Below are 17500 nucleotides of genomic sequence, written 5' to 3' on the forward strand. Positions count from 1 at the left end.
ACAGCTCAGCTTCAGAAGGCCTACAGTCTATTTAAAGAGATTCATGAAAGTATTCAAAATCCAATAAAAGTAATAATAAAAGTTGTTGTGGCCTGATTGGTAACGTCTGTCTTGCGTTTGCCAGACGGGGGTTCGAGTCCTGCTCAGACTCGTTAGTGTCATTAGTGTCTACAAACTTACCATCCTTGTGCGCTAAGGTTGGGGGTTTGGGGGAGCCTGTAGGTCTATCTGCTAAGGCATCAGCAGCCCCTCCCTGGCCCTTCCAGGTCCTAGCTTGGATGGAGAGGACGCTTGGGCGCTGATGCTATAATATATGGTCAGTCTCTAGGGCATTAACCTGATTGCTAGGGCAATGTCACTGTCCCTTGCCTCTGCCATTCATGAGCGACCTTTAAACATTTAAACTGACGTAAAATCCCTTGTCTCTCTCAGCCTGAAATGAACGAGCCCAGGATAGAGATCGTGGAGGAAGCCTTCGCCAAGTTGGACGAGTCCGGAGACGGGGTCGTCACACTGGACGACGTTCGCGACAAGTATGACGCATCTCACCACCCAAAGGTCCTCGCCGAAGAGTCCACTGAGGACGAGGTCTTACTCAAGTTCATTGGGAGATTCGAGGAAGGTGTCAGCCAAGACGGAAAGGTTCGGTTTTTTAATTACCTTGTTTTACTGGCTGTCGAAGCATATGTAAACAGTATATGTTTCCGATGTACTTTTGGCAATTGCGATTGAAAGTATGAAATCGGAATGTAATGTAATTTAGATTATGGAGCCTCTTGTTTTCGTCATTGATATATGTAATTTGTCTTTTTATTTTCGTGTTTATTTATTTTAATATTATGACTAGGTTTGGTAAGAATTATAGAATAGTGGGCAGCCAGACAAATCCTCCAAATTGAAAAGAATTATTAAGAAATGGAAAAGATTTAAAATAGACACAGTACGTGACAAGCTGACCTTAAATTACCATAGAGTAAATAAAATCAATAATGACAACGAAACATTAATAATCACCTATTATGCTGAAAATTCCTTGGCAAAAAAAAAAAATTAATAAAATCCTAATCAGGCCTAGGATCGAACTGTGCAGTTCCTCCACTAACAAATAGCTATAAGATAATGTCCTCTATTGAGTAGCTTGACTACTTAAATCCTTTGGTAAAAATATAACACGAAAGAGCCGGTTCAGGAACAGTGCTGTGAGGAGTCATAGACAAATAGGCTTGATAAAAGTTTATGTAAGAATAGAAAATCTCCTTTAAATGAAAATGGACATCAAAATTTGCTGCCAAGGGTAACTTTTCCATTTCTTAATAATTCCTTCTTAACATACACAGCACAATTCATTTATGTCATCTATATTGAATATATTTTTATCATTTTAGTGAGGTTAAGGAAAATCCCATTAAAGAAAGTGTATGACAATTTAAAGTTGATTCTTCCTTTCCCATATCCCCTTTGTTTTATTCTATTTCTGACTTTCCCTCTTTTGGTTATCCTTCCACGATAGCCTCCTCTCCTCCCTCTTCCCAATTCTCCCATCCTTCTCTGTATCTTTTTATCATCTTCGTTCTTTCTTCTATTTCCCCTTTGTCTTATATAACTATTTCTTCTTTCAATCCTCATTTCGATTTCTTGCTGTTTAGTTCTCTCGTTACTTTATCCTATTTCCATTTTCTTGGTTAATCTACTCCTTACACTCTTTCCATAATTTTACTCTAATTACTTAGCCATTCATATTATCTTCTTTTTTTTATCTATTTCTTTTACTTTTCCCCCTTTCTCTTAGTGTCGTTTCTCATTTGTTTCCGTTTCTAAGCGAGTTAATTCCAATTCATTTATTATTGCGGATTGTCTCTAAATGATACTTTATGTTTTAAATGATCCTTTGGATATATTCTAAATCAGTTATAAGATACTGAAAATGAGTGATTCTTTTTATATCATCATTAAAATTGATCATTGCAATACACCCCTTTGTCATCCAATTGCGCTCCAAAATCCATCACCATGGAATCATATCAAACACTATATTTACAGTTATCATATGAGACTAGTGAACCCGAACCCTCAAAAATGACTTATACATATATATATATATATATATATATATATAGATAGATAGATAGATATGCACACACACGCACCACACAGATCTAATCCTTCATCCTTTATGGGGAGAGAATGGTTTCCGAGTGTGCCTCTCGGGGTACCGACTCTCACCAGCGTATGACTACCCCCACTCTCCCTTCTGAGCGCGACAGGAAAAATATGCATACACATATCTATTCATCTATATACATATATATAGATATATGTATATATATACATACATATATATATATATATATATATACATCGTCATCTCCTACTTCTCGCTTCATAGTTCTCAGCTATATAGGTCTGGGTCTTCCAACTATATATATATATATATATATATATACATATATATAGATATATACAGTATATACACATACATATGTATATATATATGTATATATATATATATATATACTGTATATATATACATCGTCATCTCTTACTTCTCGCTTCATAGTTCTCAGCCCTGTAAGTCTGGGTCTTCCAACTCTCTCTCTCTCTCTCTCTCTCTCTCTCTCTTTATATATATATATATATGTATGTATGTATGTATATATATATAATATATATATATGTGTGTGTGTGTTCTCTCTCTTTATATATATATATATATATATATGTATGTATGTATATATATATAATATATATATATATGTGTGTGTGTGTGTGTGTGTGAGTGTGTATAGCCGGTCACTTGCCCTTTATCATATAGGAGTAATGTCTTGCTAGTGACCTCCCACGTATGCACCCTAACGACACCAATAATGTCAACGCATTGTGCAATTAGGAAAAAAATAACATCTATTTAGACACGTACTGAACGTTCTTAAATTAGATAAGGTAAATGAAGACGACTAAAAATAGCTATGATCATCAACAATTTTACGAAAGAATAACTCTACAGGAGTCAGTTTAAATATGAATTCCTCGAGTGACGTGTGATAGACATGTTTCAAATGGAAGTGACATGAGCCATCGTTTACATTTTTATTTTTCTCATAATTTCCAATCTTCTTGTAATAGTAACCGTAATGCTATTAATTATGGATGGAAATGATTTCAGTTTATTGAAGCAAATTTGTGAATAAAATTATAGAAAGCTTTGATAGTTTATATATGAAAGATTTATTTTAATGTTATTACTGCTCTTAAAATATTTTATTCAATTGTTTACCACTGCTCTTGTAGTTTATTTATTTCCTTATTTCCTTCCATAACTGGGCTATTTTCCCTATTGGAGCCCTTGGGCTTATAGAATCTTTCTTTTCCAACAAGGGCTGTAGCTTAGCAAGTATTAATAATAATAATAATAATAATAATAATAATAATAATAATAATAATAATATGAGTGCATTTCACTGATAAATGAATTATATTAATCTGACCAAATATATAAGCGACAATATAATTGACATCTAGATAAAAATTTCATTAAATGGACAGGTACATAATATGTTTTTCATATTTTGAATTATGACGAAAACTTAGATGATAATAGAAGCAGACTGGAGAAGCCTTTGGAAAATAATAATTAATGATTTTAATATAGGAAGCTTCATTAGGTTATTATTATTATTATTATTATTATTATTATTATTATTATTATTATTGTTGTTGTTGTTGTTGTTGTTGTTGATGTTGTTGCGACTACTATTATTATTATTATTATTATTATTATTATTATTATTATTATTACTTGCTAAGCTACAATCCTTGTTGGAAAAGCAGGATGCTATAAGCTCAAGGGCTCCAACAAGGAAAAATAGCCCAGTGAGGAAAGGCAATATGAGAATAAATAAACTAAATAAGAAACTAAATAAACTACAAGAGAAATAACGAATAACATAAAATATGTTAAGAGAAGTGACACTAAATAGATCTTTCATATATGAACTATAAAAAGTGAAGTGTCTACACCAAGTTCCCTTTCGTTACAGTCTCCCTTTAGTAAACAAATAAATCAATATTTTACTGCTTTCTTTATTATTACAAGCATTAATTCTAAAATGATAAAAAATATAAACTACAGCAAATATTTTCTTTATTTTTCAGGTGACAAAGGAGGAATTCCTTGACTACTACTCGGGAATTAGCAAATCAATCGATGATGACGAGTATTTCATCACTGTGATCAGGAACAGCTGGAAGCTTTAAGATGGGGAGAAGAAGAACGAGAAGATTTGAGATGGCTGTTCGATGATAAAGGTCCAGCTTTACCCTATGACTTCTGACTCATGAGATTTTTGGTGTTGTTTGATATTCATTTAATTCATTTATTAATTTATTTGCCCGTTATCTATTTTCCAAATTCGAGAGAGTATTGTGAAGAGTCTTAAGATGAATAGATCTTTTTTACTCGTCCGGTAAGGTAAAGCAATATTCTTATTTTTATTATCTTTTAATTACAAGATTCTATGCGTTTTCAATATTAATCATGAATTTCAAATGATAATGCTTTTAATTGTACAACTTTTATTTTTATGACTACCGCGCTGGATAATGCCTAATAACTTCCTTTTGTTGAATTTGATTTTTTTTTTTCATAGGGTAATCGGCTGTTTTCCTTATAAACCAATTATTGCTATAGAGATTGGAAGAATTGCTCGTGATTAATAAGCAGTCAGCAATCAAGATGCCTTAATATTTCCGTCGGTTAAATCGTAATGTTTACCCCGTTAATATTTTCCCTTTTTCTCTTATAGATCAGCTGGTTAGTCGTTCCAGATAACCACTTGACCATTGTGCCTGTTTACCACATATCTTAAAATTGAAATTGGGGGCTAATGGTTTTAACAAACGCCATTAATTTAAATTATGAATGTCTATAAATATTCACTTCTAACAGCTGTTGAATGAGGAATAATACCGTCCATCTTGTGTAAGGATCCATGATGAATACAGTAAATAGATAAAATGTCGGTCTATTTTTTTTTTTTTTTTTTTTTTTTGCTTTTTTTGGCTATTTTACGAAGAAATAAAAAACTTGGTTTTATCATTTCCATCAACCTATCTTGTAATATCGTGTCAAATCTGGAAATTGGAAGAGAAGAGAAAGAAAATAAGAGTAAATATTTCTCCAATTATGATCAAAAAATACTGCCGGTCAAATATTGCAGAATCGATTTAGTTTCATTTTCTGAGATGGGTAGTTCTGTAAATACTCTCAATGAAGTATAATCGCCTCATATTTCTAGTTTAAGATAGTAAACATTTACAGTGTTTCGGCAGTTTCAATCACCAAGACTAATAAATAAAGGGTCAGTGAAAAGGAGAAGTTTTACCTCTTCGGAAGACATCGCCGATCTCAAACAACCAAGGTGTCGGAACATATCGATTGGATGAGCTTTTCGTGTCCTTTTGCATCTCTGTGATCGTCGTTCTCTCTAAGTTGACATTTCCCTCGAGCCGTTGTCATTCCAAATTCTCTTTTATCACTTCCTGATTCAATGGTTAATTTTAGTCTTGGCTTAAGTGTGGTGTTACCACATCAATAAGCACTGACGTCACTTCCGGGTTGCTGGCTCCATGTGACTTGGGAATTTTTTTTTTCTTTCTATTTTTGGTGTTGGTGTATTTTTTTTTTTTTCAATTCTTTTGACATTTCTGATTCTTGTTTATTTAATGTTAAATATTGTTTTTCTAATATTGATTCATAATTATTATTATTTCGACTGTTTGTTGATTTATCATCATCATCATTATTATTATTATTATTATTATTATTATTATTATTATTATTATTATTATTATTATTATTATTATTACTTACTTACTTACTTACCGTACTTGTTTCATGTATTACAAAATCCATCCAGAGGGAATGTTACTTAGCTTATACTTCATCTGCAATGCAATACTATATTTAAGCTTCTGTGTACTGTATTTAACATTCTACACAAGTCTCACTGATTAGTGTTCATCGGTCAATAAAGTTAAGGATAAATGTTTCATTTGATTAACCTTATCCGTCAGATGATACTTCGCAGTTATAGGTTTTGCTTTACTAAGCGTTGCTATAGATAATGTTTTCGATGCAATACGTGTCAGAATATTTCAATTTTAAAATCCCGCTTTTGATTATTGATTACTACCGATTGTTAGAATACCATTTAGAACTTTACTAACTCTAGAGGGAAAAAGTACCTCACGGGAGACAGACCCTAAGGGTGGTTCAATGGAACTTAAAAGAACATTGGAACCAGAAAAGTTCCCCGGACATTGTGGTGCCACTCCTGCAGGAGATAATAAAATAAGAAAGAGAGAGAGAGAGAGAGAGAGAGAGAGAGAGAGAGAGAGAGAGAGAGAGAGAGAGAGAGAGAGAGAGAGAGAGAGCAGCCAGCTCTAAAATATATGGACTAAAATATTTTGAGTTTTTTTTCACCATTGAAATTTATACATAAAAATATCGGCTATTTTGATACCTCCTTCTATCCCACAGGAAAACTTGCCATTCGAATGCTTGTGAGCTTCTCGTTTTAATCTTACTCTTAATTTCCTGTCAGTCCTATGATGGTGAGTTCTGTAACATTAATTTTACACCCAAAACTCCTCTGCCTAAAACTATCAAAGTCCCATCGGTAACGAAACAATTAACTCCTTACCTGATGTTTTGGCAATTTCGTCCATACTTTAAAGATAGGCATTTGTAACGACCACTTCAACTGGGGGTAGAACAATCCCGCTCGGTCAAGTAAATTCGCTTCGTCTCAAGAATCGAGCTTATTTAAAAACACTACAGAAATTTCGATTGATTACATTTTACAGTAAAAGATAAACATTAAGCTTTTTCCATAGTAATCTAATTCAATTGGGAATTTATCTATAATTTTTAATAATTTTTGGTCCATGACGGACAGTTTACCATGGAACGAATGGCTCTCTGTTATCCATGGACTAGCTGTGATCGATCTACAAAATGTTCACCACTTTTGATTTCTCCTGACACAGTGACAAGTGCATTGCTCTCCAATTGGTCTTGCGAACGAATTCCTCAGTGGTGTCATGATCCTGATTAGTACAATTCACCAAATTTTGTTTTACAAGTGGTTCTGGCGGGTTTTTAAAATGTTTCAGATGCTTTCAAGTTTTAAAAGATATATTTTCCATTTGGCAATTGCGTAATAATCCATCGTGATGGTGATGCTTCATTATTCACAACACGGAAAACTTGTCCAATAACAATGAAATATTAAAACAATACCTGTGATTTTGTGCAAGCGCTTTGAAAACTATAAGAAAAATATCCTGTCTCAAAAGTATCGTCTCGGAAGTGTGTACTTTCTTCGCATTGGAGATAGAAGCAGCAAAGGGAAAATGGTAAGTGTTATAATATCCTTAAAGAATTATCTAAATAATTGTCAAATGTATTTCAGAAGCATTTCGTTATTTTCTCTAAGCACTGCTGTTGTTGTTATTGTTCCTTCTTGAACAACAATATGACAGTTGCAATCAATGTGATGTTTTTTGTTGTGGAATAGACAAACAATACGATATGTTTTCCGAGTCTCCTCCATTTGATCCCTTCTATTTCAGAGGACAATTTTTAATTCTCTAACGATCGCAAACGAATAAGATTTAACATATATTTCTTTAAATTGTGTTCATGACCCAGGCTGCTACGCAAACACTTAAAATAGATTATGCAAAACATAGATATGTTTGTTCAAACTAGCTAATAACAAACCTTATACGACACTATAAGCTATTGCTTCTGTAAAATTATAGCAGGTAGTTTTAAGCATTTCTAATCATTTCTAGCACCGTGGATGTGGGACAGCATTAGTTCTTAGTCTTGCCTCCAGATAATTGTACCTTACTCGTAGTAAATAATCATATCAATATATTTACCCTCTAACATATAATGTAGTGATGGCACAAGGAAGGAGGGAAATAAGAGTGATGAGGGAAGCGATTAGATATGAGGAAACTGAAGAGAAGGGATAAGGAGGGCAAGAAAGGGGAGATCGAACTAGGGGTATTTGCGGAATTTTTGGGAGGGTGTTTGTGGGGGGTGGGGTGAGAGACTGAATTACCAAAGTTTCCTTCGATTGCGTCGGCATTACTAGTCGGCTATGTATTATTTTTTCAACTTTACTTTAGTATTCATAAACCGGGAGGTTCTTATAAAAATCAGGCTATACATCAGTTTAGTGAGACCAGTGTTACTAGATGGACATGATTCCTGGTATGACGAGACTATATCCAACGGATTTTGTAGAGTTGAGAACAAAGCCCTCAGAAGAATATTGGGAATTAAACGGCAGGACAGGATTAGAAATTAAACTATAAGAGAGGTTACTCGAGTTCCATATATGGATGAGATCATGGTGAGGGGTAGATGGAGATGGTTTTGACATGCTCTTCGCACTCCCGAAGAGAGTTTAGTTCACAAAACTTTCAACTGGGCTCCACAAGTCACTAGAAAAGTTGGAAGACCCAGGCCTACGTGGCTGAGGACTATGAAGCGTGAAGTAGGAGATGATGAATGGAGAAGTATTGATTTAAAAGCTCAAGATAGAGACGACTGGTGAAAACTACTTGAGGCCCTTTGCGTAAATAGGCGTAGGGGGAGATGCTGATGATGATGCATTATTATTTCCGAGTAAACTCCTAACATAACACATATAGTAATATGGTATGTCAGCCATCAATTAGGTCGGGAGGTTATTATTATTATTATTATTATTATTATTGCTTGCTAAGCTACAACCCTAGTTGGAAAAGCAGGATTGTATAAGCCCAGGGGCTCCAACGGGGAAACTATCCCAGTGAGTAAGGAAACAAGGAGTAATAAAATATCTTGAGAACAGTAACAACATTAAAATAAATATTTCCTAAATAAACTAAATTATAAAAAACTTTAAGAAAATAAGAGGAAGAGAAATAAGATAGAATAGTGTGGCCGAGTGTACCCTCAAGCAATAGAACTCTAACCAACGACAGGGGAAGACCATGGTACAGAGTCTATGGCACTACCCAACAATAGAGAACAATGGTTTGATGTTGGAGTGTCCTTCTCCTAGAAAAGCTGCTTAACATAGCTAAAGAGTCTCTCCTACCCTTACCAAGAGGAAAGTGGCCAATGAACAATTACATTGCAGTAGTTAACCCCTTAGTGAAGAATTGTTTGCTGAAATGCCATACTGATCCAACTATTCGTTTAGGAGATATTTGTGTTAAACGACGTTTTCCGCCTCTGAGATGCATAGCAAAAAGCTATTACTGTTTGAAGATTTGGTTATCAGACACCATAGCTGTTTTGGGATTCAGAGATAATGGTGCTGTTTCGGTATGCTATCTCAAAGTCGTACCTCTGCTTTGGTATATGATTTCACCTGATAGTAGCGATCTCACTACTAAATTAAAAATGGAGTAATTGCTCAAAAGTGTCCATAAATTATACAATTCACAAATAGTGACACGTTTGAGTAATTACTCCATTTTTTTTTTATTTAGTAGTAAGATCGCTACTCTCAGGTGAATTCGCATACCAAAGCAAAAGCACGACTTTGAGATCGCATACCAAAACAGCACCAAGATAAATAAAACAAGATATATTATTATTTTTAAGATTATTACTAGTATAATTTTTATCATAAAATAGTTTAACAAATCCAATTAATTGGTAATTTTTTTTTTCAAACTGTCTATGACACGCTCGAAGTTTATTTCATTAAAGGAAAAGCTAAGATTTTAGCAAGGCTAAGTTCAAGCAGAACAGCTACCTACAAAGAGATCAAAGAAAACTGATACGTAAAATAGACTGATATTTTTGCAGTTGAAGTTGAAATTTTTTTTAAAAGAGCTTGTTCGAAGGAACTTGTAGTATCATCCATATAATATTGTTTAAGGTATCCTATAGATAATGTCAACTCCATTCCATGTAGACGTCTTCCAGAAAGTATTACTTCAGTAAACTGTTTTTTTTTTTTTTCCTGGAAAGCTGGTGTTCATTTTAACGGACCTTTCAAATATTGTTCTATGGTTCTCATAACCATGAAGGCCTTAGGAGCTCTACTTTTTCTTATTATCTAACCATATGTTCCTGGGTTAGGCCTATTATCATTATCTTAATCAGAATTATATTAATTTTCCCAAATATTCCATTCCTCAATCTAGAAATTTTCTATGTACTAAATTCTGAAAACTATAGTGGGAATTTTCATGTCATGACTATTGCAAAGTCGAGAATCTAACGGCATTACGGTGATAAACATTTGGTAATAAAAAATACACCGAAAATGAACTAATACAAGATTTATTTTTTCAAATTAAAAACCCCAATCACGACTAAAAAAAAAAAAAAATAAAAAAAAAGGTAAATTTCAGAGAACGATTAATATGATTTGGTCAAGAATTTAAAAATGACATTGTGATAAAAATACCTAAACTAAACTCATACCGTAAACTTTATCAAACTAAAACACCATATTCATGCCACCCTCACTAACCTTTAACCTCTGTAGATTGGGAACGCCAAACAGCTAAAGCAGCAGATTTTGAATAACATACATTATTGTCACTTGAAGGCAGTTTCACTTGATCTAGAACGTCTAGACATTATTTTTTTTTAATTAGTGTTCATTGTTTGATGGCACTTTCATGTGTAAAACAGTTCATCAGGTTCAGGTCGAGGCTTAGACTTTGGGCGGTACTCATAAAGAAAAGGATATGCTTATACTTGCAAAATATGAAGGAAATCCTTCTACTTGTATTCATAAACATTTCAAGCCAAAGCTTCTACTTTTAGAGCAAAAGCATATCCTTATAATCACATAAAAGCAAACGGTTATACATAAAGAAGACCCTTTACTTCATATAAAGAGCATATGCTTCGAAAAAGCTGAGTCTAGTCAGTAGCAGACTGAAGTTCGAAGAGAAAGGTTGTTCTGTCCGATTCTCAGCACGATGGCAGATTTTGTGGATGTGAGGCATGTTAAACAATACATGCCCGGTTTACCCACACTTGATCGTGATTTCAAGATGTTATTCCGTTTTGAAGAACAAAATGTACAGTGGCTTGCGGACAGATATCTTGTCCACACCTGGAATCTCGATGAAATATCAAGGTTAAGCCATAACTTGGTGATATGCATTTTACATTTGCTTTTGCATGTATAAACAGTTGGGAGAATACGAAGGCTGCTGTATTTAGGAATGTATGTATGTACAAACAGTATATTTGTATGTATGTATGTATGTATGTACATGTATATATATATATATGTATATGTATATATATATATATATATATATATATATATTATATATGTATATGTATGTATATATTATATATATGTATATGTATGTATATATATGTCTGTGTATATATATGTATATATATACATCGTATAAATATACATATATACACAGAATACTCATATACTGCAAAAGCTTATATACATGCATGTATATACACATATATAAACTATATATATGTATATATATATATATATATATATATATATATATATATATATATATATATATGTGTGTGTGTGTGTGTATATATACATCGTATAAATATACATATATACACAGAATACTCATATACTGCAAAAGCTTATATACATGCATGTATATACACATATATAAACTATATATATGTATATATATAATATATATATATATATATATATATATATACAGTATATATATATATATATATATATATATATATATATATATATATATATATATATATATATATATATATATACCGATTCGTACCAGAAATAGATTGTTCTAAATCCCAAACCTGAAATAATTTAGCTGAAATCAACTATTTCAATTCGGTTTGCTTTAAACCTCAATTACCCTTCGCCATTCGTCCTGGTATCCTAAAGTTTCCTTCAAACTGCAAAGTTGAGCGTTTAGCGTCTTCAAAACTTTTCAACTCAAATCCATAAATCAAATCACGTAGTTTATTACTATTATTATTATTATCATCATTATTTTTATTATTATTATTATTATTATTATTATTATTATTATTATTATTATTATTATTATTATTATTATCATTATTATTATTATTATTATTATTATTATTGTTGTTGTTGTTGTTGTTGTTGTTATAAAACAAGAATGGAATTTTTCGCGAGTCCTAAAAGAATTCGGAAGAAAATCTTCTCGGATTCCCAAATGGCTTCAGAAGAAATAGCCATAGACTAAGTATGGAATTCTGAATGCCTCCAGAACGGAATCTCAGAACGATATCGGAAGAAAACTTTCCCGGATTTCCAAATGGCTTCAGAAAAAATACCCATAGACTTAGCATGGAATTCTGAATGCCTCCAGAATGGAATCTCAGAACGGTTTCGGAAGAAAACTTTCCCGAATTTCCAAAAGTCTTCAAAAGACATAGCCGTATACTTAACATGGATTTCTGAATGACTCCAGAACTGAAATTTCCAGGAGCAGTCCTGAACAACTCCTCCCCGAGCTTCAAATGACTACTGAAGACCTGATCTTAATTTTTTCAAAAGTAGCCTGCAAGACCTCACATGATCTGTATGTAGCTGGCGAAATATAACCAAGGAATTGCGCGTCAATAGGAGTAAGAGGAAATGAGTTGATGACTGGGAGAAGGATTTCACTTAACTAACAGAGATCGCGTTCTGGCGGAATAGGAAGCTGCCGGTAAGAATTATGTGTTACGACTTCGTAACACCATCAACTACAGATGGTTTTGGTTGCTGCCGAAGTTGCCGATCGTTCGTTTTAAATCGCCCGACCTATAGAAAGACACGGGATCTTCCGTTGGCAGCTGAGCTTTGAAGATCATAATGTATGCGCCTTGAAGGATCCTTTGCTTGGGCTTTTGCGACGATGTCTTATTAAAGGAGACTCTTGGAAAAAGTACGAGGCTTTGTATCGGTGCAAAAAACGGATTGCGGGGGAATGAGGATGGAGGCAGAATGGTTCAACTGAACGGTGAGTGACGTGTATTTCTTCAACAGGATTGTCCCAAAATTCGTCATCGAAGTAAGGACATATCCAGACGACATTGGTAAATATATCATGTTGCTCGTCATTTACTTTGGCATGATAGTGTATGCGGAGAAATCGATAGTATTCATCTCTTTACTCATTGCCCAGATAGGTAAAGAATAAATGCCTTCGATTTCCCTGAGGAATCTGACGAAGTGAGGACTCGCGGCACTGAAATCTCTTTTGAAATCTAGAAGGACACGGAAAAAAGACAATGAAATCTCGAAAGAAACAGATAATCTAATGAATGAAGATCTTGAAAACTAGAAGACTGGAGAGAATAGCGAAGAGGAGCCTCTAATGCCAGAGACACCTAAAAATAGAGAGCCTCTAATGCTAGAAGTAAGGCACCTCAAAATATAGATCGAAGACCCTCTAATGCTAAAAGTAGGGAACCTAGAAATATATGTCAAAGAACTTCTAATGCTAGAAGTGTGGGAGCTAAAGAGAGAGGTCAAAGAACTTCTAATGCTAGAAGTGTGGGAGCTAAAGAGAGAGGTCAAAGAACTTCTAATGTTAGAGGTGGGGGAGCTAAAAAGAGGTCAAAGAACTTCTAATGCAAGGGGTGTGGGAGCTAAAAAGAGGTCAAAGAACTTCTAATGCAAGGGGTGGGGGAGCTAAAAAGAGGTCAAAGAACTTCTAATGCAAGGGGTGGGGAAGCTAAAAAGAGGTCAAAGAACTTCTAATGCAAGGGGTGTGGTAGCTAAAAAGAGGTCAAAGAACTTCTAATGCAAGGGGTGGGGAGGCTAAAAAGAGGTCAAAGAACTTATAATGCAAGGGGTGAGGGAGCTAAAAAGAGGTCAAAGAACTTGTAATGCAAGGGGTGGGGGAGCTAAAAAGAGGTCAAAGAACTTCTAATGCAAGGGGTGTGGGAGCTAAAAAAAAAGGTCAAAGAACTTCTAATGCAAGGGGTGTGGTAGCTAAAAAGAGGTCAAAGAACTTCTAATGCAAGAGTTGTGGGAGCTAAAAAGAGGTCAAAGAACTTCTAATGCATGGGGTGTGGGAGCTAAAAAGAGGTCAAAGAACTTCTAATGTAAGGGGTGTGGGAGCTAAAAAGAGGTCAAAGAACTTCTAATGCAACGGGTCTGGGAGCTAAAAAGAGGTCAAAGAACTTCTAATGCAAGGGGTGTAGGAGCTAAAAAGAGGTCAAAGAACTTCTAATGCAAGGGGTGGGGGAGCTAAAAAGAGGTCAAAGAACTTCTAATGTAAGGGGTGTGGGAGCTAAAAAGAGGTCAAAGAACTTCTAATGCAACGGGTGTAGGAGCTAAAAAGGGGTCAAAGAACTTCTAATGCAAGGGGTGTGGGAGCTAAAAAGAGGTCAAAGAACTTCTAATGCAAGGGGTGGGGGAGCTAAAAAGAGGTCAAAGAACTTCTAATGCAAGGGGTGGGGAAGCTAAAAAGAGGTCAAAGAACTTCTAATGCAAGGGGTGGGGGTAGCTAAAAAGAGGTCAAAGAACTTCTAATGCAAGGGGTGGGGGAGCTAAAAAGAGGTCAAAGAACTTCTAATGCAAGGGGTGGGGAAGCTAAAAAGAGGTCAAAGAACTTCTAGTGCAAGGGGTGGGGGAACTAAAAGAGGTCAAAGAACTTCTAATGCAAGGGGTGGGGGAGCTAAAAAGAGGTCAAAGAACTTCAAATGCAAGGGGTGTGGGAGCTAAAAAGAGGTCAAAGAACTTCTAATGAAAGGGGTGGAGGAGCTAAAAAGAGGTCAAAGAACTTCTAATGCAAGGGTTGTGTCACCAGCGAGGCTTTGGGGAAGGCGCAGCGGCGTCTGTGTTCTTTCTGATGCGTAAACTTAATTAAATACAAGTAAAAACAGGGCATTAAATACGTATTATAAATACTAAACTCTTTCTTATCTTGACAGCACAAATGAAATCTTCCAAGTTCCTACATGTAACTAAGCGCTCCCGAAACACGAGTCAACCTTTTACTTCTGCTTGGAATATATCCTCGCAAGTAAAAGGTAATCATTATGAATATGGAAAGAAAGATTTACTTATGCTTCTACCTTTTGCTTCAGAGAAATACCTTGTACTTCTACCTTATGCTTACAAGGATATCCTCCATTTTTATGAATACCTCCCTTTGTATCGGCGCCTTACGACTTTGTTTACTTAAGCTGCAGTATAACCAAAACTTTCAAAATTAGCATTAAAATGAACGTTGACAAAATAATCCATAATATAGTTATTAAAAAACATATTTAGTTTTTTTATGTATTAAAGTATACTATATTAATTTCAGGACATAAGAAATAAGTATAACGGGCAAAAATCAGAGGTTTAAGTTAGTTCTCACATGGCAATACTTTTCAGACGAGGTGAGTAGCTTTCCGTATTGCCATACAGCACTTATACCATATATATTTGGTTTTCGTCAGGGTTTCCATACTTGGAAACATAACTTTATAGTATTAAGCATGTTTGGATATCCAGGGAGGTACCAAAAGAGTGTTATATTTCCCTAATGTTGCTGCGCAACAAAACTCCAATTCAACAAGCAAACTCGAAGCCTAACTTTCTCGACAGGTGAGATAATTCTATATTATTTTTTTTCTTTTACAAGATTTCTAATATACTAAAGGGGCAATTTTTCGTTAGTGACGTGCTGGAATGGTAGAAAAAAAAATTTCATGATAGTTTTTTATTAGATAAATTGCATATTATTATGTAGGCTATGCTTTAGGTATTTTTCATCATCAAGCCGTTTCCTCAGAAGTCGGGTGAGATAAATTGTGAGCATAGAGAAAAGCACAAGTCAGTACCATATCCATCCGTTAACAACTGATTGTTTTATAAACCTTTGTGCAGTAACACCGACAACATTAGTCATTTCTTAAAGCAACACCGAAGGTTTATCAGTAGTGTGTTTAAAGCTCAATGCACACGTATCATTCATCTTATTTACACGGCGTCAACGATCCTAGATGTCAGGATCCCAGAAAACCTCAAATCAATTAATAAATTACCCTATTTACAATGGCCATTGCGTTTTGTCGATATCAAATTCACTCTGTACCTATATGGTTTTCATATTTTCTGTCCAACCATTTCCAGACTCCCCTCTCCCACCCCACCACACCCTATCGTCCTTGCCCAGGCCTACACTTTTTCACTATCCCATCATATATCATCTAATCTTTCCACATGACCAAACCACCAAAAAGTACTTTGGACCACCCTTTTATTATTATTATTATTATTATTATTATTATTATTATTATTATTATTATTATTATTAGCTAAGCTACAACCCTAGTTGGAAAAGCAGGATGTTATAAGCCCAAGGGCTCCAACGGGGAAAAAAATAGCCCAGTGAGGAAGGGAGATAACGAAATATATAAACTATATGAAAATTAATAAACAATTAAAATGAAATAATTTAAGAACAGCAACAACATTAAAACAGATCTTTCATATGTTAACTATAAAAAAAGACTTATGTCAGCCTGTTCAACATAAAGACATTTACTGCAAGTTTGAACTTATGAAGTTCTACCGATTCAACTACCCATTTAGGAAGATCATTCCACAACTTGGTCATATCTGGAATAAAACATCTAGAATACTGTGTAGTATTGAGCTTCACGATGGAGAAGGCCTGACTATTACAATTAACTGCATACCTAGTATCCTTTCACCTATGCTAACCTTTTTATCTCTTCTATTGTGTATCCACATTTTCACCCTGGCAACTTTGCGTACTCTCCATATAGTATGTAAACAGTTTATTTCTATAGAGTCAACCTGTCTTTAATCAAAGTGAACTCGACATCCGCACGCTATTTCCATCATTACTCTACCTTGGATTCCTCTGATACTGAATTCACGTAACAATCGTTTGCACGCATTCTTCATTCCACATAATACTATCTTTCTTGTTCTCTTATTTGTTTATTCTTCTCGTTTCTCGTCCGATCATCATTAGATATATATACTCCAGTATGCTTATAAAACCATTTCCGTTCTTCTGCCATCCATACAGACATTTATTACTTCATATTCTTCGTTTCCATTTACTCTCATTATTTGACTCTTACATTTGCTTCATATGGTCTCTTCTTGTAGACGCGTACAAACTCTTCCCTGCATCTAAAAGTTTATCTTCCCTGTTCCTAATCAGCACAGTATCACATACAATATCAAACCCTTCTACATCCCTTCCACAATGCATTTTCATATCCCACAACTTGACGTACATATTCAGAAACCTTTCTCTGACCCCTTGCATCACTCATCTAGTTTCTGACTAACTCTTACAACAAATCATTCACTTTCCTGTCTACTTACACTGTCAAATTCCTCATTTTCATCATAAGAAAACTTGAAAACTGCCTCGACAACTTACCATCCATGCCATACAATCTATGCGTCTACCACAAGGCCTCGCTCTTGGTTCTATCATAAAC

General features: G+C 34.5%; 1 protein-coding gene across 1 annotated transcript in view; it reads left to right on the forward strand.

Moving 5' to 3' along the window:
* Window positions 1–5755, forward strand: part of LOC137639015 (crustacean calcium-binding protein 23-like) — a 26950-nt gene extending 21195 nt beyond the window's left edge. Inside the window, exons 4-5 of the mRNA XM_068371336.1 lie at window positions 433–642; window positions 4153–5755. Of these exons, the coding sequence (XP_068227437.1) occupies window positions 433–642; window positions 4153–4254 (312 nt within the window). The 3' untranslated portion in view covers window positions 4255–5755. The remainder of the gene's footprint in view (window positions 1–432; window positions 643–4152) is intronic.
* Window positions 5756–17500: the final 11745 nt, after the last annotated feature.

This window comes from Palaemon carinicauda, chromosome 4 (assembly GCF_036898095.1).
Source record: "Palaemon carinicauda isolate YSFRI2023 chromosome 4, ASM3689809v2, whole genome shotgun sequence".
NCBI classification, from domain to species: Eukaryota; Metazoa; Arthropoda; class Malacostraca; order Decapoda; family Palaemonidae; genus Palaemon; species Palaemon carinicauda.